At 33.0% G+C, this 26,204-nt stretch overlaps 1 protein-coding gene across 3 annotated transcripts in view; it reads right to left on the bottom strand.

The window, feature by feature from the left end:
* The window catches only part of Il1rapl1 (interleukin 1 receptor accessory protein like 1), a 1,239,862-nt gene that overhangs the window by 276,171 nt on the left and 937,487 nt on the right, over positions 1-26,204 (bottom strand). For all 3 annotated transcript variants that reach the window (XM_063243102.1, XM_013146969.3, XM_063243101.1), the window contains one exon: positions 176-250. In XM_063243102.1, the coding sequence (XP_063099172.1) occupies positions 176-250 (75 nt within the window). The remainder of the gene's footprint in view (positions 1-175; positions 251-26,204) is intronic.

Below are 26,204 nucleotides of genomic sequence, written 5' to 3'. Positions count from 1 at the left end.
TATCTCATTTCTCAACAACCACCTAAATAGCTTGGTCCCAAAACACACACTGCAGAGAATGGAATATCAGCTATGCGTACATTTAGCTCAGCATATTGCAGCTGCAATCTAGACTTATTAACTGTCAGAGTGTATTGGAGAAAAGTGTATTAACTGTAATTAAGAAATTACTCACCCAGCTGAGTTTCCTGGATTGTCAGTTTACTTTCCACAGGATACAAAAGCTTGGGTGGCTTATCAGTCAGAGGGGCTGAAAAACAACAATAGTGACAATACAGAGACTTATATTTATGCTGCATGAACTTAAAGAATACAGTTTTTTCCCAAAGATTTTTCATTCTTAAAGTAGTGTCAAAGCATCATACCAAGTAATAATTTCATATTGCAGGTAGTACCTTCAGGCAAGGCAAAAGGTATTAGACTGTACAAGAGTAAAATATTTCCTGATTGACTGTCACATGACAGTACTGAATAATGGAATTTGGATTGATCAGTCCTTAAGAGCATATGACGGTGTTTCACAAAGCATTTCAATTTACAACTTGTTTTTCTTTTAATGGGGTGCCCTACATTTTTCCTCTGTTAAAATTACACTTGGTGTATGAAGCACATATTACATTTTTGACATAGAAATGTGTCACTCTTCTTAATATCATTCTTCATTTCCATATGTTGTGTCACATTGCCCTACAACTCTAGATTTAGTAGTTACATTATTTCCTCATGTATATTCTCTGAATGAGGCAGCAGTACACCATGACATTAGTATGAACATGTATGTCAACCCCAAGACAATATATTTAAATGATATTTTCCATTTAGTGTAAGCATGTTATTACTATTATATGCTACACTTTTAGTATTTATTTGCTAATTTGCATGATACCCTCTCTTTGATTTGAAGATTCCACACATTTCTGCTTGTGCTCTCATCAATTTCAATTATCACCCTACAAATCTAAGTTTGTTATTACGCATTTTCAAGATAGATTTCTCACTGCATTATTCATTCCTAGCTAAACTAAACTATCTGAACTTCAGACAAATAGTCAGTTCTTCTTCATTAAGCTTTCCTCCCACCCCCTCTGATTGAATTGCCTTGGTCCCTTGAAACCTGTCACTGCGACTTCTATGCTGTATCAAGCACAAAAATGATCAATTAAGGGTTGCTGAACTAAATGTTTTTGCTTTCAGGGCTTTCTTCTTTGCCAGGAGGACATGCCGGTTTGGTAGATAACTGCAAGGCTGATCTAGATAGAACTGCCAGGAGTTGGTTACATGTACTTATCATTGGAGGATTCAAGAATTCAAGCTGGCTTGGCAGCTTGCATCCATCTCTCTTTAACAGAAAGCACAGGAAGAACAAAGGAATGACACAACCAAATTTAGAAAAAGTGAGATGTGTTTTAATAGTTTTGATATGGGACACCAGGGTACAATTGACTGTTTTTCTTTATAACTAATTGAATATATCATTGATTCAAATATATTACTATTTAACAAAGGTACAGGTATAAGAGGAAAGAAAGTTGGGATAGTAGGATGACAGTAACAGCTTTGAAATTCTTAAGGTATATGATCTTAACAGATTTTATTCTCCTACCAACTAAATAATCTGTTTATTACTGAATGTTGGCAAATAATTTGTCATTAATTAGTCAACAAGTCATATTTCTTAGATTATAGTTACTCAAATTATTTAGAAGATCTTTAAAAGCAACTATGATATCAACATAGCTGTTTATTTAGATAGTTTATAAATTTTTGTGATTATGTAGTTACCAGTAGATAATTTGACAGTTTGTTTTAGAGAGCAGTTGAGAAAATGTTCCTTATTCAAACACATCCCACACTATTCTGTGGCAAGAGGGGAAAACATCTGGAGGGAAAGATAGTAAAATCTGGATGTAGCACATTTGTTGAGAATATAAAATGATTTTGTGTTTCTCCATCCAAACCCACCACACACTCTGGGGCACAATATGATATCATTAAGACTTTTCTTATTGTCATATGACAATCTGAGCTAGCATAGGAATTTTTCAAGTCTAAGTCATGAAAACATAGAATATTGGAGTCAGAGAGAATTCTATGTTTATTAAGGTTGTTTTGGAACTTGGAAACTAAATTTAGCTATTCACACAGTGCCCTCTAGGCAGATTCAGTGAAAGAATAAAGGAAGTAAGGACTGGATTATTGGACATGCCTCTGTGTTTTGTGAAACCGTTATTCCTCTTTGACAAATGTAGTTCTGCTTTTTATCTAGCACTTAATTCAAGTCTTTGAGTAAACAAATTTGAATTAAATTCATTTGATATGCAGCAAACCCTATAATGTGTCAGACACTGTGATAGGTAGTTTGGAATATCTCTTGGTTTTGCCTTTATATTTTACAGCAATCTGTAGTTTAACAATAAAAATAAAAATTCTGGGCATATTCAACTGCTTTGTCTTAGAAACCAGGAATCTGAGATAGGAAGATATCAAATGTTTTGCCAAAGGTAACAAAGCAATTTCAAGCTAAAGTCCTTGCTAGATCTTTTCCTCTCTAGTCTCTGTTACATGCCCAGTGAAAATTCTGTCAAGCAAGCACTGCGTAAGCCTATATAAAGTCTCCCCTCAAGGTCCGTGAGATCTGTTAGAAGAGTGAAAACATGCAATTAAATCAACAGAACTTAGAGCAAGGAACCTTTGCGGTGCAATATGTCCTCATCTCTAAGTCTCATGTTGTGGTATTATGATGTGACGGGAATCAGTTTGGCACATCTCTTGTAAGATTTGTCTTTCTTGGATAAAAGTCAGTGGCAACTTTCAGATAACACAACAGCTGAACTGCTGATTTGACATACTGGCAAAATGACTGTGAAAAGGAAATGATCACTAAGGCTAAGTTGTAGCTCAGGTTCACAGTCATTTGAAGGTGACAAATTCTGCTGCTACCAGGAAAGGACATGATAATTTTATATTGAATGTTTCTAACACTTTCAACTTATGATGTTTTATAAATACCAGTTGAATTAATTGTCAGTGAGAACTGGATAAACCAAAACAAGAATGATAACCAGTGGAAATAAATACATACACAAACCCACATAAAGCTGTATTCGTTTTTTTTCTCCATTGGTGAATGTAGAAGTACAAGGAAATTGAAACAAACTATAAACAGTTTGTTTTTATATAAATATAAAAAGCAAAGTTATTAGCATGAGTTCATGCCTAGAATATCTTGACATTTCATTGTCAAGAAAACAACTTGTCTTTTGAGAACGCTTCCTTATTTCGCTAACATACATATACAAATACATGAGCATTAACTGTAATTACTGGAGAACCAAAGAATGTCCAACAGAAGTGGCATGAAAACAGAGTGATTTTTAAAAATAATCATACTTTCTCTACCAAAAGGCACATTTTTTTCTCACAAACTATGTATTAAATATAGCTTCGTATCAAAAAAAAAAAAAAAAACACCTTTTCCAAACCTTCATCTAATTCTTCAGAAAACACTATTAAGAACACTGAAATGGGCTGGGGTTTAGTTCAGCTGCATAAACACATGCCTGGCAAGCTTGGGTCGTGAGTTTGATCCCTGATACCAAAAAAGGGAAAAAAATTGTAAGAACATTGAAACTGCTATTATCATTTGCAATACTAGACTTCTCTTACAGAGCTACTGATATACTTCAGGGAACAAAACTTTTTGGCAGAGCAGAAGGGGAATTTTAAGGACATTCATCATGCTTGCTAGCTACAGTAAGAGAAACCTCTTGAAGTCGGTATCCATGAAGATATGTACAAGATTGATCTTTTATCTTTGTTAAGGTTCCCTAACTATTCAAGAAGAGATGGAGTCTCTCCTCTATTTTTGCATTTCTTATACATTTAGAAGAACAGCAAAAAAACAATTTTAGCATTCCTAAAACAAAAGCTGTTGCACACCAGTCAGGATTCTTCAGTCATCCCAATGTTCTTAAAAAGACATCTAGGATGAACACAAAATTTCCCTGTCAAATGATAATTCTTTTAAATCTAATTTAACTCCTCACAAACTAATCTCTCAAATACTATTGAGAATAACCAACTTGTACCCTATACCACAAAATTTGTTCTTTCGAAATCATAATTTTCATGATATATTTTAACCAGCTCCTTTCTCCACTTTGTCTTTTAGAAGCATTATGGTCAAATAAAGAAGCTCATACACTTTAATTTTAGAGAGACAAATACTAAATAATTCCTGACTCTGGTTTGTTAATTTGGCAAACTGGAGAAATTACTTAGTATCTCATGGTCTTCTTATATGTAAGCTATGACACAGTTTTTCCACATAAGTTTGTGTGAGACTTCAGTAGATAATAAATTAAATATCTTCATACAATTGATAAAAATAAATCTATTCTAATGATAACTCTCAGTTTGGGAAAATAGCATTTAGGATTCTATGTAGCTAAAAAGGAAAATTATTATTTGGGAAATAATGAATTGAATATTTTACTAGGGGTTTAAAAGGATTTTAGGTCCTGGATTTAAGAATCAATAATTTTCACATTAGTTTTTTGTTGTTCTTGTGGTTGTCTTTTTGAGACAGGATTTCATTATGCAGTTCACGTTGGCCTTGAGCTCACTTTGTAACTCAGGCTGGTTTCGAACTTGAAATGGTCCTCTTGCCTCAGCCTCCCAAGGCTGGGATTACTGGCATATACCAGCTTGCCCAACTTCACATTAGTTTTTATAAGAGATAAGTTGTTCTGTCTTCAAAAATTCAATCACAATAAAACCCATTTTGAATAGTCTTAAATATTTCCAGTAGTATATGTGTGAGATGCATAATTTTATGTATCACTTCTTGATTCCTTTTACTTTCCCTTTTTCTCTGCTCCCTCTTGAATAATTTTAGGTATTCCAGGCTATATATTGGGATTGTAAAAACCTCAAGCAAAACACAGATTTTAAAGATTGTAGTACCTCATGGAGCTCACAATCTAAATAAAAATAAATGTCTCTATAATTCAATTTATCAAGTGAATAAATTAATACATAATCAAGAAACAAAGAATGAGTAGGGCACAGTGTTATTAGGGTTAGGGTTAGATGGTCATAGATGAGAGCCTATCTGAGATACACTGTGGCGTGTTATACTTAAAGATAATTTCTTAATAACAGCATTTAAATTAATCAATTAAAACGTGTCACAAACCAATATTCACAGATTTGCACAGCTGACAGTAAAACATTTTAGGGCAACTCCACAGGCTCACTCCATTTTATAATGGGTCATTTGCGTATGACTTTTTTAAAACTTAAAAGAACTGACAAAACAACTGTCTGTTTCCTAACAGCTAAAGGGAAATTGGATCACTCATAGGGCTTTAATCTCTAAATTTCTTAGAGTGGGATTTTAGTTCTGTTTTCTTTGGTCTGGAATTATTTAACATCAGTTTTTAATAGCAGAGCATACATCTTATGAGCACAATTTCATGGTCTCTGGAAAAGAAAGAAAAAGACAGGAAATAGCACCACACGTGAAGAAAATCCACTTAAGGGACAAGGACTAGTTTCTTTTTCACTTGTCTCGAATGCTTTCAAGTTGGTAAAATCTTTCTTTTGCATGTAATTACAGTGATGCACAAGAGTGTTATAGTCTCAGAAGCCTCAAGGATGGAGGCAAAGCAACTGATCAGAAAAGTTCATCCAGTCAAAGGGCATAACTGTTAACACATTAATGTATTTATCAAAATGTACATATTGAGGAAAATCAAGAAATTAATTTGACTGACTTCAATACTGAATCTTTGATTCATGTAATTTGATGAGCTCCGTGTGAAAAAAAATAAATATTTTCAATCATCCATTCAATTCATATTTTATAGCATCTGTTTTTTAGGTACTGTTCTAGTCACTAAGACAAAGGCAAATACAATGCCTGCTTTCAGGGAGCAAACATCCCACAAAGTAAGTTACAAAGTAAAAATGTAAATAAGTACATAGATAATATAATGCTGGTTGATGACAAATACTACATACCCTGTAATACTGTCATTCTCTTGAATGGTTTTACATTGTCTTGATATGTTTGGTGCTATAGTATACGAAGTTATACTCAAAGATTTCAAGGAAAGAGACACTATGGTAACTACTTTTATGTCAGGATATCTTGTGATGAAACACTATTTTGCTTAATGGTTATGTTTTGACCTGCGCTGTTCTGTTGTTATGCCCTCTTTTATCTCAATCCCCTTTTTTAAAATTATTTACTTTTTTTCTCTTTATCTTTTTAACTTAGGAAAAATAAATAAAAATAGCAGGATACATTATAGTAACCCACTTTGATTTCCTATTAACTTGATTTGAAACCCTGTATAGCCCTCACCATCTTGCTTTGACTGATTTTCCTCTATTCTGCTTTGCTTGATAGTACCAAGTTCGAAAGTAGAAGCAAAACTGTGAAGACAATAAGATTCATTATGACGCACATTCCGGTTGACTATTATCTTCTTTTAAAGTCCTGTAATGTCTCCAATGTTTTGGTTTCATTCTTTATGTTTTGTTCAGTTTTATTATAACTGAAAATATAGGCAATTCTTTTTAAGATAGCAAGAGGCAGTATGGTAACCATTGTTGATCACCTAGTATTTTGTTTTTACATAATCTATTATGTCCATCCTTTTGATTTGACTGACTCTGCTCTGATATGTCGCATTTGGTTTTACTCTCTTTAAAAAAAAGTAATAAGAACTGTGGGAGTAATAAAACCCAAAATGCGTAATTGTCATTGTACAAAAGAAAGGAAAAGAAAGTGCTCTAAAAGTTATAACTGTATATATGTTTAAGTGTATAAGATACACAACCATATTACTGAGTTTTGTTAGATCATTGAACAAAACTGTTTACACTCTCACTGTTTGAAAGTCAGCACTTTATATGCTTTAATTTTGTAACTTGAACAACGATTTCTAAGATAACAATATGTAATCTATTAACTAGTGATTTCCTACTGTTTATGTTTTCTGAAATTCCGTATAACTTGTACCTTTTTTCTATTTCTTTTCTTTTTCTCCTTAAATAAAAAAAAAATACTACAAAACTGAAACCATTAAAGAGACAGAGATTAATGCAAGTCTTTAGAGAGAATTGTCAAGAAATTCTGCTCTAAATATTATTTAAAACATATCTGATGAACGGAGGAAATGAGCCACTTGAATACCTGGAGGAATGTCATGCACAGTAGAGGGAAGAGCAAGTGCAAAGACACTGAACTGTGAGTATATGTGGCATGTTTGCAAGATAGTACAGCAGGTTATTTTTGGCTACATTAAAAAGTAGCAATGAGTTCAGACACAGTCATGAGTCAATTATACAGGGCTAGAGAAAACATAAATAAGACGTTTTATGCGAAACATTATGGGAATGCTTAAAGACTTTAACGCATAGAAGAGTCCTGGATAGCATGTCAGTGCCAGAACTTTCACTCTGGCACCTTGGTATTTGTGTCCAGGAGGATGGAGTGGTACGGGAACAGTGAAGTAGTAATTATACAGTATGTACAGTAACTTTTACATGAATATGATGACAATTAATTGCATTTCATTGTATGTCTGATTTTAACCATTTTAAATTAATCTTTGTGTGTGCTTAAAAAATTAAAAAATGACAAAGGGGCTGGGAATTTAGCTCAGTGGCATAAGCACCTGCCTGACAAGCATGAGGTTGGGAGTTCGATCCTCGGTACAAAAAAAAAAAAAAAAAATGGCAAGAAAGAGGAAACAATGCATAATTGTTGGGAGAAAGTCTAGTGAACTCTAGGAAAAGGATGCTGATTGATGTAATAGCTTTAATCAAATGGGTAAGCATGACAACTATGGTTTTCACTTTGGTTGACAAGCAAGAAAACAACAGTCACAGATTATCTTTTAAGGACAATAGTCAATTGTAAGAAATTGTATGTCCTATAAGGGAAATTGTATCTTCTGTAACAATACAAAAGTATAGAGAATAACAACATACTATGTGTTCTTTTTTCTATTATCATGTAGCATGTGTTTGGAAATAATAAATTTTAAATTGTTTGGAAATGCTATTAGAAGAAAGTTGTGGGATAGACAAAAGGTCACCATGTTACCATGAGAATCAGAACATTTAAATGTTTCTTTTGGCTTGGGATAACAGATTACAATGTTATATTGCCATGATGTAGTATGCTGCAATTTATGGCCTTGCAGATTATGCTGTGTTGTTTCACTGATAGTTGTCTTTCTGTAGATAATATTTATAGTTTTTGGCTTTTTGTTTAACACAGTAATCTTGCATGATCATGAACTGGTATGGTTCTATGATACTGATTCTCATCGGGGTTGTCACAATTGGTGGGCGGTGCTACTTGGCATTGGATGGTGCTAAAAATCTTAGAAAGCAGAGGAAATTCCCCCATGAGAATGACTTGGCCCCTGATGTCAATAGCGCTCAATATTGTGAAGTTGTAACACCATGCCCTGTCACAGCCATGTATTAAAAGTGTTTTTATTACATTTACTTCAAGCCTGATTTGTACAAGAAATTTCCATTATCTGTTATACAGGAAACTACTGAAAACACAGGGACTGGTTAAACAGGGTGGCAAAAGTTGAAGCTTTGGTTATTGAGTTGATCACAATTGTGAAGAGAATACGGTTTTTAGTAGCCAGAAAGTTCACGAATAGCAGGCTCAGGAGACAAATGCAAAGCCACAAAAAGGAGCGCATGTTTAAAGAATGAGTAATCTGATTCACTCCTTTCAAGCTCTAATAGAAAAAAATAACTACCACCAAAATGCTCCTTCCACCCAAACAACTAAGAAGCAAAAGGATCTTTAGAAACATCAAATAACTCATCTAATACAAAAAGTAGAGACATTCCAGAATTCCAAAAAAAAAGAATATGTTTACAAAACATTTATATTTTGAAATATAGAATTATTTCACAACAAAACTTCACTAATATAAATTAGTTAGGACAAAAGTTGTTTTTTAGTCAAATACTAACCACAAGAAGGTAGCCTCCAAACAATGTACTTGGTAAGTGGCAAATAGATACTCAGTGGACCTGACCAGGGTTTAAAAAAAGCAGCCATTGTTACATCTGAATTTATCATTAAGTGTAGACCCTCTGCTTAATTTTATTAACAAAACAGAACATTAAGTATATGTGCTGTTAGCTAGAACTCTCAGCATAAGCTTCTTTAAGCACAATAAAAATATTCACATATGCAACTTTTGTATTTGCTTTCACTTGTAAGACACAGTAGCATAATTAGAGGACTGCAAGTAAGCATATGGATAGGAAAAATTAATGCCATACATGGTTTGGGGTGTGCATTTACACTGTTTCATTTGAGCATTGATTGTCTATGGTGAAACGGAAACGTCCCCAAACATGGGCAGCTAGTGAAGGGAAAGGCAGGGTATGAACACCCCTCTGCTGATTGTAATATTCATGTGTTCTCCATTTCTGTCAATAGCTTTTATATACTTTCTAATGTAACTTCTAACTTTTCCTCCTTGGATTCTCTGATACTATGAGGTTTCATGTTGGGAAATGATTTTAATAGTATTTAGAAACATGGATAGAAAGTTTCATGTTTAATAGACTTCTTTACAAATACACAAATTTTGACAATAATGAACATTTCACTGCAGAATTTGAATAAATCTATTTTTGCTTTCTAGAAAATTATGGAAAGGCAAGTTATTTCTGCGATGGGTTTTTATCAGCAGAATTCGAATGACTACAAAATTTTGATGATAACTTGCAATTTGAGACTCTCATAATAGTGGACCAGAGAAAGGCACTCATTCTAGAAATACTAAAAACACTGTTACCAAAAAGAAATGAAATAAGCATGCTCTACATTAAACCTCAGACTTTATCAATACAATACAATATTCAATTTTTGTAGTATTGTGTGCAATATTAGAGATGTCTTTTAATATAGCACTTCATAACAGTCAAAATTCCATAAAAATTAGTTTTGCATAAAATCTGGGAACATAAATTTAACCAGATTATTCAACTACTGCTACATTGCATTCTTCTTACTGAGTTAAATTTCATTAGAGATCAGTTTTTTAGGCACAATAACAATATCAATATATAAAACTTTTGTATTTGATTTACCCAACTTCTATCAAAGATGAGCCTATACTGGGATGTAACAAATATTCTTTTTATATTTATTAATCTAAGCTAATTGATATTATTGGAACTTGGGAATGCCAATATGATAATGACATTAATAGTATAAATTGAATTGCAAGCTTATTGTGATAGTGGGTCACATTACTGCTAAAATGCTAAATAATTTCCTCCGCACTTTTCTTTTTTTTTTTTTTTTCTTTTTTCTTCTTTTTTTCCTCCTATTTTCTTCTTGCTGGCTATTTATTCTTCCTGTCTTATACCCTTACTTTATTTCTAAAAATATATCTTGCAATCAGACTGAAGAAAATTATCTTCTTTATCACAAGCAAAGTGAAAAACAAATCCTAACTTCACATTCATTAATCTGTACTAAAGTAGAAACAGCTGTAACTTACTTCTCTAGAGCATCTTCATGTTCACTTGTATAGTTGTTATTATTCATCTAACACTGTTAGATAAGCCAATGTATTAAAATATGATTATTTAACAAATAGTCTCTTACCCTGGAGAATTTCAAGTAGCTTCAGGTCTGCTTAAATATTTAATAAAACATTTCAATATTTTTTCATAAATTGAAGTCAATCACAAGTCATTAAAAATATGATTACTACAAAAAAGCCTAAACAAACCCAAAACCTCCGAGAATAACAAAAAGAAAAAAAAATGCATGTAAACAATAAGACAACCTTTTAACTAAAACTTATTATTCAATCTAATTATGCTGCAAATGTTGCTATATTATTTTACTATCAGCATATAGCCAGCAGTTAGTTGGCAACAAACACAGGTTACTCATTTTAAGCATTTTCTTTGCAGCAATGCAGAAACAAACTAAATTTGTTCCTACTTGTATTGAAAAGCAAGTTGCAAATTTGTTCTTAGTTGCATCGAAAATATGCCAGTCTCATCATCAACAGAAAAGAAAAAACAAAAGCAAAGCCTGTAACAAACAACATACACAAAATGCTAAAAATTACTGAAACTAGGTTAGGTCACATGGAATTTCAGTATGTTCCTCTCACTTTTTTGTGTCTATTTTGCTTGAAATCATTCATAGAAAAAAATAATTTTAAAATTCCATGGGTACAAATGCTTTAGGATCTGGTAAAATTTTTGAGTGTTACATATAGTGCATACAGCTATAAATGGCCACATACAGAAGTATAAATTATAAGTTTAGAGCCAAGTTTATAATAAAAAATTAAATGAAATTGAATTGCATCTATGCCAGCTTAAAGCACTACTGCAGCGCCATTTGCTCATCAAAATTTGTTTCTACTATATCTTCACACTTCTGTGGTTATAACAAACATAGCAAAGACATTTTTTACTTTAGGATTAACAATAGAAAAATACTACTAAATTAATCAAGGAACTATTTCTAAATAGCAAAATATTCCAAACCTTAGTAGTTTAAAACAATTGCAGTTTATTATTATTCATAAGTCTGCAAGAGTCCTGAGCAGAGTTTCAGCTAACTGGACCAGACTTGGACGATCTTTGCATGGTCAAGGGCCAGTAATGCATTCAACTTAATTCTTTTCACTATGCTTGTTCACATTTCTTACATCCTTACCAAGCTAGTATTTTACTCAGTAACTGATAGTGAAACTACAAAGATTTGTAAGTAAAGAATTAACATGATACAAGGTCTTCTTCCTCTTCTTCTTATTCTTGTTCTTTCTCTCTCTTCCCCTTCCCTTTCCTCTTCCTCTTCTTCTTTTTCTTCTTCTTCTTCTTCTTCTTCTTCTTCTTCTTCTTCTTCTTCTTCTTCTTCTTCTTCTTCTTCTTCTTCATCTAGAACACTTTCAAGCTGCTCTGCATTTAAGCATTTTGAGCACTTTCTCATTTCCTCAGGTCAAGACTCTGTTGATGTTTTGAAATGTCCCTGCTTTGCTTCTTCTAGAGACTATCATAGTCCTTCCTCTTAAAACCTAAGCCATTTTGTTGCAGAATTTGAGACAGGAGAGACTGCATGAGAAAGGATACATTTTGTGTGTACACTGACTCAGTGAATTTCTATCCAAAGTGCTGAGCCCCAAACAAACCAAGGGTTCCCATTTTATACATGTTACTGAGGGAATTAGTCTTCTTAACAGTGCAAAATTGGTACGCAGACAAGTTTGTAAAAGTAAAACAAAGCTGTGACAGTTTTGCAATTTAATGTATCTTGGTCTTGCTTGGGCAAAACAGGTTGTTATGGGAACAAGTGGGTATAAAACTTTATTTGTAGGAATAAAAGTCACTGTTTTTATCTGTATTAGAACAAAGAAAAACTGCCATAAGGAGGGGAAAATATAAAGAGGAATTTTCTTAGGTTAAGGAAACATAACCTTCCCTATTTCTGTTCAACATTTAAAAAGCTGGCCTGTAATTTTTTTCTCCTGCACATTTAACTTCCCCTTGAAACTTTAAACTTGCTGAGAATTGAGATTGTGGTATTTGTAATTTAAAAATTTAATCTTCTTTTTGCTAAGATTTTTAATATTTTCCATAATATGCAGAAAATACTGAATCCTCAAAAACAATTGTGAAATAATGTGACAGTAAAAGATCAAACTGTTTCATACCCATTGTTTTAAAGGGGGGTAATTTTATGCTTCTTTCTTCTAAAGATATGCATTATAATCTTCAATACAAAATAAATTTTGATGGCTAATGGGATATACCTCAACTACTTTAGAAACCTTACTCATATAGAAAATAAAATATAGCAATCCAGCAAAATTGCTATTAATAAATACACTTTGAAAAATAGCAATCACCAGTTATTTGTATATTTATATGACAAGTACATTATTTTTCTTAACTTATCATCAGGAGTGTTTATATTCAGCTGATTCTTAAGTTTTTGTTTGCAGTTTTGTCCATATGTGAATAATCACTTATTCACTCAATACATAAAATCAATCAGTTTTTAATTTAGGATTGAGGCTGGTGTAATAGGCCAAAGCAAAATAAATACAAAGTAAGATAACTTCAAATAAGGAGTTTATTTGCTGGTTGAATGGATATGACCAACAATTCAACGAAAAAGAAAGAAAATATTTAATAAGATGAACACTGTCACCTTGGCTATAGGTAATTTCATAGTTTTAAGGTAAAAGATCAAGATAAGTGAAAAATCAAGAGTTAGAAACATTCATGAATGAGTGACATATGAAAGGTATAGCAGACAATGTGCCTATACCGAATTACTCAAGAAGGACCAAGACTGTCCCCACTCACTATAATCTTTCTCATATTTCCCTCAAAGATGTAGTTTTCTATTTGTGTGGAAGCATATTGTGACATAGGAAGCAAAAATAGTAGCATGAAAAGAGAAGATTTGGAAATTATTAAGCTAAACAACGGAGCTGCAAATCTGCCTCAAATTAGTACAAGCTCAATGATTTACAGCTCCCGTTCTTATTAGGTCCCTTTCAGTCCTTAGCATGCAATGGAAAAAGCAAAGACTTTAGAAGCAGGAAATCCTAGGTTCAAACCTTAGCTCTGTTTTGTTATAAACCTGCTTTAATTAAATTGTTTCATATTTCTGTAGCACAATTTCCTCATTTGCAAGATAGTTAGAAAATATATCTCTTGAAAATTATCTCATGAAGCTCACTTGCTGTGAGGTTTAAATTAGATCTCTAGTAAAATATTATGCCTGGTGCATATTATGTGATTCATAAATGCTGGTGTGTATTCCTACACGTGTTTGGGATTTTAGTGCCTCTAGAATCAAGGCTAATCTGTACCTGATTAAAAACAGGAGAGATAAAGTATTCCAGAAAGTGGGAGCAACCTGAGTAAAGTTTGGGATAGCTTGGGATAGCTTGTAGGAAAAAATCAATGGAATTATGGAACACATTGGATCACAGTCATATTGATCAATATGGGCAAATGGGTATGTTCAAAAACAGTTCATTTAAAGAATTAGCAAACATCATAATCATGGGTGGGGAATCTAGATACTACTAATCCCTCAGGATCAATATATGAATAAACTGTATCATAACATGTCTTTCCTTATTGTAAATTGTAGGTTATAAATTCTAATTTACAAATCTACAGACTCAAGAATGCTCCTGGGATGGGGATATTGCTCAGTGGCACAGCACCAGTTTAGCAAGCATGAGGTTATGTGTTCAATTCTCAGTGTCTCCTCCCGAAAAATGCTCTTGCTTGGATTAAACAATGCTTCAAAGATAATAGTTGCCAGTAATAGTTAATTACATAATGATTAATCAAGCATAAAATCATTGATAAACACAGAGCACTGGCCTCATCAGTGATTGTCAGTTCATCTAGGGAGAGGTAGGTAGTAAACACCAGATGGTCTATAGGACTTAAAGGCAAATAACTAGATTGTTGGAGTCCCTATTAGAATAGTAATACAGATACAAATTTCACATATACTCACTAAAGTAAGTCCTGCAGGTATGAATTTGAAGCCACTTTTGGGTAACAGCACTGTCATTTGCCACATCATAAAACAACAAAAAAGACAACAGAAAAGAAAGCCAAACACAACTAGTGTCAGTCAGCAATTACTCAACAATGTTAACCACATTAAAAGATTATGTTTGCTTTGAAGTCTTTATTCTTGAATTAGTGGCATGCCAATTTAATTTCTTCCTGCTGGTCCCACTATGGGTTGTTAACACCTCAAATTAATATTTACTGAGCCTGATAAATTGTAATTTATGCTTAGTTTTCATCATTGGTTCCTAACAGGTGATACAGTTCAGAGTTTATATTTCAGAAGCACTCTTCAATATGGTAGTTACTGGAGTCAACTGCACTAGACCTATTTCAAGAGGTCAATATCCATATATACCCAATCTTTACATTATTGAAAGGCAGATCCACAACATAAGAGAAAGTTCTATTCAGTAGTACCAAACTGCTCTTACTCTCACATTTGTGCCATGCCACATAATGTAGATATTTGTAAGGCATTTAATAATTTCATGGTTAGAAGTTATAGGTCTAGGGGTCCACCTGCCATGTATAGCTTAGGGATGTTGTTATGTTTGCACAGTAGAAATCTATTTATAGTGTGACTAGGTCCATTATATATCAGTTGGAAATTTTTGCCTTTATCCCATGCTGTCACAGAAGTATAGTAACTTGTCCTCTTAAAAAATGTTAAATGGATATTTAGTTTCATAAAAGGCTAGGTTAGTCACATCATCAAAGGTATTTGGAAGAGAATAAAACCCAAAGTAAGAGATATTATGGAGTGTGTAGTACTGGAAAAGCTCTCTGTGAGTATTATGAGAAACACTACTATTGACTTTCATGAACCTTGTTTCAAAAAGAACCATAAAACTTACTGACAATATAAAACAAACCATCTTTATCATTTCTGAAATGTAAGTAACTTATAAAGGTGAATGTTGGAAACATTAGGAGAGGGTTTGAAAACAAGGTTTAAAACAAAGAAGAGTAAGATTTTTTAAAAAAGTAGGATATTTTGCTTCTCATTTACTGGAATAAGAAGATGGGAAAACATAGGAAAGCTGAGTTTTGTAGGGGAAACAGAATATGAGTTGTAGAAACTGCCGCTATTTGAGGAGGGGTGGGGGTTACTAACTTGTGGTATTAAGCTATCCAGAGAATTCAAGACATACCAAGACCTGCTTTTCATATTAGTTTTGGGAACCATATATTTCAAGGACTATTTAAATTAGAGATGGAGTAAAGAAGGTTTGGATCACAACATATTTTTTTTCAATGAAGAGTCAATTTTAAAGAGATATTATAAAATACAGGTATTCAAAGTGCCATTTTATATCTGATAGAAGATTCAGGTGAATGTATTCTTTTAGAAATGCACATTAGTGATCTGTACACTGGGCACTATTCTTAGTATCAGATTATGGGTGGTAAACAAAATCAAACCTGCATGCAGGAGGAAAATTATCAGGGTTTTATAAAGTCATTTAAAAATATAGCAGATAACAAGTCATCAAGAACAGTGCTGTACTATATAAAGGCTAATGGTGGAAGCCATTATTGATGAACAGACATTTGAGTAGAAATCTAAAGGAGATGAATACGTAGACCACAAAAATATCTGGGACAAGAGCATCTCTCACACAAAGTTCAGGTAAACTTAAATGGGAACTTGTCTAGAATATTTGAGGAGTAGTAGAAAGGCCATTGTGTGCAGGTGAATGAGTTAGAGACATGAGCCAAGAAAAGAGGGGAAAGATAATTAGAAAGCCATCAGAGAGCTGGATTGTCTATGGCTTTGCAGGCTAGGTTTGGATTTTGAGATTGAAAGCCATTCATAATTTCTAAGTAGTATATAACGTGACCCAATTTGTATTTTAGGATTCACTTTTACAACTTGAGAAAATACATTTTGGGGATGAAAGAATGAAGCTGACAATTTAGGAGCCAATTATAATAGACAGTTTGTTGGTAGCTTGGGTTAAGGTGGCAGTATCGAAAAACATTCCTGTATTGAATTTACCTTAAAATGGATTCCTTGAAATGTAGGATACAAGGTAAAAGACAGGTTAAGGATGACTGCAAGTCTTTAATGGAGCAACTGTACAAAAGTAGTTGCCATTTACTTCCACAGGAATATGATGGAATGAGCAGTTCAGGGTACAAGTGGATGGACAGAAATGGAGTTTGGTTTGGTTTCTTTTAAATTTGAGATGTCTCATAGACATCAATGCAGAGCTATTCAGTAGGCAGCCAGATATATAAGTCTGGGTTGCAGCAATGACATCAGGGCTGGGAATATAAATTTAGGATTCATTAACATTGCACAGAGTATTTAAAGCAATGGGCTGGATGAGATCACTGAGGAGTGAGGGCTCCACTCAGTGCTTGAACCTTTCTCTGCTCAGTTGCTGACAAAGTTAAAAACAAATCAAAGAAATAGCAGCGATTACTGCTCAGCTGCCACATTGCAATGCCAGGCAGCTGTGATGCCCCTGGGTAAGTACCCAAAGTAGCTAGTATTTAGAATTTTTTTCAAAATATTTCAGGAATCAATCTTTCTGACAGCGGTAGAAGTGCACAGTAAGGAAGCCTTCCACGTGAATAAAAATAATGTGCATTTTTTCTGGTTTCATAACACCAGCGTCTCTAACACCAGCTGTAGCCACACTGATGCCTCTTCAGCCTCAGTTCTTTTCACTGAAAATCTGGACCAGAGATCAGGAAAGGGCTGAAAAGATGTCATGGGCTGAGCAGGATTCCCAAAACCTTTCTAATACCTGAATGCTTAATAGTATACTCATGAGAGCCTGTAAAATTGTAGGCATCCATAATAGAGCTTCTGCCCCCAATTCCTGGATTCCATTAACACATCTCTCATTCTTTGGGAATAGCATATTTGCATTTTAGTCAAATTAATTGTATTTAAGGGGCAGCTTCAACAATACGAGCAAGTATCTAATCATTCAATCTGTGTGGTGTGGTGGAAGTGAAATGAATGAAGTCAGGGTGCTTTTTTGCTTCTTCAGAGATGCATGTCACTTGCTTCACGTTGCCAAGTTAGCAAGTATTTCCAAAGGGTGCTCCAGCCCTTCTTAACTACAGAAGCATCAAAGCTGGGTAAGGATTGTTAATTTCAAGTCAGAGTTTTTTTTTAAAAATGTCTCATTATGATAAATAGTTTATCCTGAAAAGTCAGTGCCATTATCTCCACCTCTGTGGTATATACATGTGAAAGTGTACTTAAAACAAAAATTCAGAGTGTTTGAAAAGTGCCACAATAGCTCCTTAGATGTAATTGTGAAGCACTGCACACAATGTATAGCATCCAGTAATCACAGGAATCTTCCAGTTATAAAAAACAGTCCATGCAAAGTATTCCCTCAAAGGAAAGTTAAATGATCTAGGAGGCCAATTGCAATTGAGCATGTCTGGTCTTACTTCTGAAGTAGAGAAAATGCAAACAGAAAAACATGAAATAGGAAAATATTCTAGAAAAAATGTTTCACGTTCAAGAATAAAAATTTCCTTTCCATATAAGCAACAGGTAAAAAAAATACATTTTAAAAGGTAACACTAAAACTGAAATTTAGCATATATGTATGTATAAACACGCGTACTCAATGTCTTCTCTTACAGTTGTTTGGATAAACAATAACTCACCATAGCATTTTAATTTTCACTGGTGCCAAATGAATTCATATATGTGCTTAAATATCCACTCTCTATTTGCCAAAGTATTCATTTGTGAGTTGGGCATTGTTTAACTGAGCAAACTCTGATAACTGTGAAAAATAAAAATATGTTTTATTTATGATAGTAGAAAAGCTGAAGCTCTGGAATGTGAATTTTTAAAAAACTCAAAGTAAATGACAAATTGTCTTCAGCTTTTCTTAGTATCTAGACTCTAAATAAGTAGCAGGTAATAATATTCTGCTATGGACCCCATAGATATTAAATAAATGTTAATTGCTATTGTCAAGAAAAAAGTAACATTACTAGCGTGGCAAGTAGAGCCAAGGAGACACAGAGGAGTAAATGAGGAAAATGTCACAGTTCATTCAATAGTTTGGAACTCAGTATTAGGACAAGAATAAATCTTTTTGAGAGAGAAGCTATGGAAACAGGGCCCTTTGACCACCCAGTAGACTACGTTAGTTTGGTAATTAAAATCTGCAATGTATTCAATATTCTAGAAAATTATAAACATGAAAGTCTATAGTTTCAATTTATTAGGCATTTATGTTATGGCAAGAGAACCATCACGTAAGATAGTCACATTATGCAAAAGAAGAGAGAATAAAATTAAAAATTTGAAATTTTCCTAGAGTTACCCAAAGAATCTAGTATTTCTATGTAAACCATCTTATTGTTTTTATAGTGACTTAATAAAATCTTATTGGGTAGTTTTCACTCAACAGTTATCCAATCATGTGTTATGCAGGGATACAAAAGGAGACAAGACACTTTTTATCAATTGATAAGTATTAATTCAATGGGAGGATAAATTTAATACTCAGACCAACATAATTCCAGTAAGAGAGTTACAATGTTAGAGAAACAAAGAGGAGATGGAAGATAATGTTGAGCTTAAAAAGATCAATAAAGATTTCAGTGATGAGAAAACGTGTTTTAATTTTGTGAAATAAAACCATTAAACTTAAAAAATAATGTCATAAAATATACATAAGTCTCCCCCAATGATGGTCAATCAACTTTTAAACTTGTCACATTCATTTTTCATTAATTTTAGAAAAGATAATATTACTAATACATTGTTATTATTTTTATACCATCACCCGGTAACACTTTTCAAATTGGCAGATAACCATTATATCTCATTAAATTTTATGTGTTTATTTATGCCAATTAACACACAATGCTATATATTGTGTATGATTTTGTATATAACATCCTAGAAATTTGTATTTTTGACTTATAACTGACATGCTTTGAATATCTGGATATTAATATATAGGCTAATCTAGTGCATTTATTTACCTTATTATTTAGTATTGTGTGTTTTGTGTTTTATTTATCAAATTCTATTTTTACAATTTTTTTTAAATTTTATGATGTATAAACCACAGCAAAGAATAGCTTTATACTCATGCAACAATTCATATGGGCAAGAAGTTATTAGTGTCTATAGCCCAAGTAGATCCTAGGTAAGATGATAGTATACACAGTTTGGCCAAGGATTGTCCAGTTTATGGCTTTGTTGTGTGGTATATTTTAATGATTCTATCTTTCTTGCTAAGTATATCCCAGATCGAATACAAGTTGTGTTTACACCAGTAGCAATGCAATCAGTGTATTTTATTTTATTTTATTTCATAATATACTTATATTTTATTTACAAGATGTGGCATAGTAAGTATTTGAAACAATTTATACCCTGACCTGCAGTTCTGAGAATGAAGTTTTTCACATTTTTTCTCATATTTGATTATCAGATTTTAAAAATTAATCTAATGGTAGAAAATAGTATTTTATTACTGTTTTAATTTGTTTTTTACTGGTACAAGTGAAGTTGATCAGCCTCTCATATTTAGACTTTCATTGACATTTTTCCTAAGCCTTCTTTTGGAAGAAACCAATGACATTATGACTTTCATCACGTTATGCTTGACCTTCCTCTACTTTTCATAAAGCCTTTATAATCTTTATCCTTGGTATCCTACAATTTTTGTTTGGTATGTCTTGATGTGGGTCACCTTGATTTCCTTTTGCTACTCACTTTTTGAACCCTACAAATATGGGAATTTAGGCTCACCAAGTAAGAATAATTGTTTTCATAACTTATTTGATAATTTCTTTTTTCAGCTCTTTCAAAGTCCGGTTAATTAAAATTCCTGCATTGATCCTCCTTTGAAAACAAAATCTCCTCTTTTATAGTTTGTTTTATTTTCTGTATGATTTGTGGTATGATATTTTACTCTCTCCAGGAGTTTTATTACATCCTTGAATGTTCATTTTTATACCATTCCTGATGCTGTAAAATGTTTCTTTAATATAATTGATTATATTCATTATAATTTTGAAGTTTTCATTCCCCTGATGAGTCTTTGTTTCCTCATAGTTCCATTTGTATGCTCACTTGTATTTTATCTCTTTATTTTACATTGCAAGCTGTCATTAAATAGTTTTCCTAGGTTGGATGGCCACTGCTATGTATAAGAGTGGTATTGAAAGTATAAAGAAAGCTCTGCATGGGTAATTGAACTTTAGCATATGTGGTAAGAGAAATATTGATCTTTTCTTTAGTAGGAAACTTCCCTGAAACACCACCACCTCTGCCACCATAATGACAATAACAACACACACAAATACACACAGCTGGTACTGTCACCAAAGAATACACTACTCTGCTGTCTAGTCTGTCAACACAAATGCCTGTGTCATGATAGATAAGCAAAGAGCAGCAGTAGGATAAATTTCGCACCACCAAACTCTAGACTGGTTCCTACTCACAATGTTTCAGTAAATGCATCGTCCTTTCCTTCTGCAATGTTTTAGTTTGCAAGTTCAGAACCAGTGATTCTCATTTTCCTTATTTTTTTTGCTTTCCTTTAAAAATAAAGCTATACATAACTTTCTTTGTGCTTCATTATCTAATAATTTAGCAATTTAAGTGCCCACAGTGGGGATGGTGAGCAGAGTTTTTCATTTCTATGTGGAGATTTTTAACTATCTTTTATTATGTGTCACACTTTATCTCTACTAGAAGTACCTAGTATCTCTAAATTCTGAGACTATCTGGAGTTGTATTATTTGAATGCAATTTTATTTCAAGCATTATGCAACATCAACATTCATTCTTAATCTTGAAAAATCTTGAAATGATTAGTTGTCTTCCGTTCACTCTTATTATATTTTCTTGTTTGTATAAAATTTTTATATTTCCATTACTGTGATTTTTGTGGAGTTTGAGGAATAAGCAATGTAGTGAATTAAGTGGTGGCCCTAAAATGTGTGACCCAGGAACGTGTGAATACAACTTTATTTGGAAAAAGTGTCCTTGCAGATATACTGAAGTTAAAAATTTCAAATATCCATGTGAGCCCTAATTCAACAGCCAGTTTCTTTATTAAAGTCAGAAAAACACAGGATACATATGAACTAATAATTATAGTTTTTAAATATATGTTCTCCAACTGCCCATAAGTCATTCCTGGATTTAGAAATCAATAAGATTAATGGTCTATTAAAACTACAATCAAATCCATATTTGGCTGGGCATGGCGATGCATGCCTGTAATTCCAGGGAGAGGCAGGAGAATTGCTGTGAGTTTGAGATCAGTCTGAGCTACGTAGTGAGTTCAAGGCCAGCCTGCACTGTATCGTGAGGCCCTGCTTGAGTAAATAAAAAATTGTCTTGTGGTTCTAAGACATCATTTTGAGCTTGAATGTACTTAGTCAAGGTAGGGCGAGAAAAGTTTTGCTTTTCTGTCATATTAATTAACACGTGGAAGTTTAACTGACAATAGTTAGTTACTTAAGAAGATGAGGGCAGTGTTACCTAACATTTAACACTAAATTTTGCTACATATACATATGTGCTTTAATTATGCTCTAAATGTTAATTTAAAAAGTTGTGATTTTAGATATAATCATGGCTATTTTAAATGAATTCCTGTGACATATTATGTCTTTTTAATAGATATAAAATAACATGGAAAGCAAAAGTAACAGTCATTTACATTATTCCCAATACAATTACAATCATTAAAATTACTTGAATACTTTCAGTCACTGTAAGAAGTTTAAGAGTGGAAACATACTTTGTTGATTGCCCACCTATGAGTCAAATAATTAAATCCAATGTAGATAATTTCTAAGCAACCTAACATTTTAAGGCTCAAAATTCAAATTGAGTAATAAGCGAAAAGACAGAAAACTTAAATATATAATACTAGTGTCTACAGTATGAAAATAATTTTAGAGAATTTACTTACTATGGACTGACAAGTAGTTTATTTCCAACAGGACACCAGCAGTTAGATAACTGTGTTGTTGATTCTTAATATCTCTAAAATATCATATGTTTATGGAAGTTACACATATGGTATTATTCTGTTTTCATTTTTCTCAAAATATAGATTAAAATATTAGTGACTTACTTGAATCATGGAAAAAGAAAAGTTATCTATGATTTGTTTTTCTATGAATAAATGTAGTATACCATTAGAGAATGTAAACAAGACTTCAGGGTATGTTCCACTGACTGAGGTCAGCACATTTTTTCAAATTTGTGACAATCTCTTTTTATATTCAAATACCAAGCAAACAGTCTCAATAAAAGAATCCATTCAACACTTTTAAATGCCACTCTTTTGTTATATTTTTATGTTTTATATTTGTTATATAATTGTTATATAACAAAGCAACCGCATTGACTAACTCCTCCCCAAATATCCAAAACAACTTCTAACTATTCATGAGAAAACATGTTAGAATCTTTATCTCTCATTAGTTGATTTTGCTATGATCAGAATGCTTATGTCCTCAAATAACTAATGGGTTGAAATCCTCAGCCTTAGAGAATGATATTAGAAGAGAGCGGTTTTAGGTGGTGATTAGATCATGCAGACTGAACTCACACAAATAGAATTAACGCTTTTATAAAACTGGCCTCAAAAAAGTTTTATCACTTTCATTATTAGAGTGGGAAAAAGAGGATCTTTGACAGTCTACAAGAAAGTCGATCCTCACCAAACACCCTGTACTACCATCTTGACTGAGTGCTTTCTCAGGTTTTATACCTGTGATAAATAAATTTTTGTTGTTTATAAGTAATCTGGTTTAGGGTATGTCTTAGTTACTTTTCTTGTTACTGTGTCAAAGTGCCTGACACACAAAGTTAAATAAAGGTTTATTTAACTCACAGTTTGTAGAGGTTTAGTCCATAATCAGTTGGCTCCAAGGCAGAGTGGCACATAAACAAACATCAAAGTGGAAAAATAGTTCAAGACAGACAGAAAGTAGCAAAGCAATGAAGGAGGCCCAAAGCTCCTTATATCCCTTATAGCTCATTGAGACTACTTAAAACCATAAGAGTTACACCTTAATCCCAGTGCCCTTAATCCTAGCATTCCACCATGATTCAATCCCAGTTTTACACACTGCAGAGTCAGCCACCTCTGAAAAAGCCCTACCCAGGACCACATGAGGCTTTGTGGGGATATATGGACACAAACCACAAAAGGATATTTTGTTAAAACACATTAATTAATTAAGTCAGTCTTTTATAGACTTTAAAATATTTTAGAAGAAAGAAAGTAAACATTTTTTCTATGCTGATGAATGAGAATGATTTCCAGTTCACTAAGGGAGGAAGATCTGGCAAACAACTTTGAGATGGCCGTTCAAGCAAGGAAATGGTCTTGGTTCAGCACTAAGCTGTGTTTGATTTTTATTAAAGGAAGTAAAAATTACCTGTGGTTAGAGAAACTGAAGCACAGAGTATTTTTACCACATAGAATTACATATGGTAATCTAAAAATTATGGAAAAGTAAGAACTTAATGCCTTTGTTCTGAAGGCAAATCACTGAAATCTGCAGTACACCACTTACACTTTGAAACTGAGGAAATGCTTATGTGTTATAATTTCAGTTTAGTTCCCCACATTTTATGTATTATTAGGAATAGGTTCAAGATTTTAATACTTGTTTCTCTCCTGAAAAAGAATCAATCACAATATCTCCTAGGATACAAACTTCATAATCTTTTCTGCATTATCTCATACAAATTCCACAAAACTACTTCTATAGCTTCCAATTATCTGAGTGAAGTTTTGTTGGTGTGATTTTTAACTAAAAATAGTACTAAACATGAAAAGATGTATACTCCTTTATTTTACAAATTTAGTACACTTTTCCACATTGCTAAAGGCATTGATTATTTAATTTTTCAAAATGGGGAAAAAGTTTTCTCAATTGTAGGCTATTTTCTACTCATGTACTAGCTAAGGTGAAATCAGTGGTAAATATAATCCTGGATATTTTCTTAGAAGCAAATAGATGTAGGATAACCAATAGTTTCTAGATTTGTTTCCTTTTTTGAAAGGAACAGTCAAAACATTTCTGAGTGCATCTGGATTGGTCTTGAACTTATGGCTTCCAGTACTGTTTTTTGTCCTCCAATCCTTCCTCACTGGCACAATTCCTCGCCTCTGTTTCTTGGTCTCCATGAACTGTGCAATTGTGCTCTGATGCATCTATCCAGCATAACATTTCCTCCTTGGAGCCAGAGATTTTGGACTGAATCCCCTGAAACTGTGTGCCAAGTAAACCTCTCTTCCTTTAGATTGTGACTTGTGAGTATCATGGCCTAGAGATGGGCAAACTAGCCAATGCTTTTCACATTTCTTCTTATGTGCATGATGATTAGTAATAATAATGATGATAAAAATGATATTTTCTTTAAAAAGCTGGTAACGCAGTGGTATAGAAAGAAAATAAATTGGCAAGCAATATAAATGTATAATGCAAGGGAATTAATAGTACTGTGTCATTCTGATGCATCTATAAGTTGACACATGCATTCTCAAATATGCCATACAATTCTCCAATTTCATCATCAATTCTTACACTCACAAACTGAAAACTTAATAAACTGTTTTCACTGACTAAACAAAGAGGAACATAAATGCTTCTTATCGGGGTCATTGTATACATTACATCATAGATAATACCACAAGAATAATTCTAGTGATCATTAATGTCATGCATTCATCAGTGCTGAGATGAAATCCAAGAGTACAAAAGTTAAGAAAACACTATTTTCCTAATGGTTATTCACACCATGTGTGAATTATTACAATTAGATCAAGGAATATTTAATGTTTGCTCAAGTATATAAACTACTGAGAACAATAGTTTAACCTGGGTATGTCATCAAGAATCTTTTCTTTAAAAACGACAAAACATCTTTGTCAAAGGAAGCATTCTGTCTCAAGTTTAAGAACACTCAGTCACTATCAATTTTACCTCAGGGAATGAGTCACACTGCAGTTAAAGTGCCATTTTGTTTCTTGTAAAGAAAACAGATAAGCACTGCCATGGTAACTAAATGTACGATTTCTTTGTGCACACTGTTAATAGTTTATGCATCACTCTGTAACCTGGAGAAGTCACACAAGCATAACTTTTCTGTTATATCCTTGACAGCATTTGTTAGAACATGACTGAAATGTTACAGTAGTATTGGTTATGGTTTCAAAAGAGAAGGATTACAGCCCAGCACAGGACTTCATACTGCTCCTTTATGTGTATCTTACTAAAGATGGTGCAATTAATCTTGAATGGAGATGAATATTCCATTGCTCTGGGCTCACCTGGGTAAGATAGAACAAGAAAAATGTGCTAGGACACCACCACAGTCACACTGAATGGTTTTGAACTTTACAAATTTGTTGACTAAACCATAGTAAAACCATAAATATGCTTGAGATAAAATTTTGTCTTGCACTGACTACAAAGTCAGTTTCCTGTGTAAATTGGTGGTATAAATAACATTGTATGTATGCATACTTTTATTGAATTAAATGTGTTTCAAATAATTTGAAACATAAATTTGAAACATAAAA

This window comes from Cavia porcellus, unplaced genomic scaffold, assembly GCF_034190915.1.
Source record: "Cavia porcellus strain 051 isolate PalLab524CR breed Dunkin Hartley unplaced genomic scaffold, mCavPor4.1 scaffold_33, whole genome shotgun sequence".
NCBI classification, from domain to species: domain Eukaryota; kingdom Metazoa; phylum Chordata; class Mammalia; order Rodentia; family Caviidae; genus Cavia; species Cavia porcellus.
The sequence above is the reverse complement of the archived record's forward strand: the minus strand, read 5'-3'. Positions and strand labels throughout refer to the sequence as shown.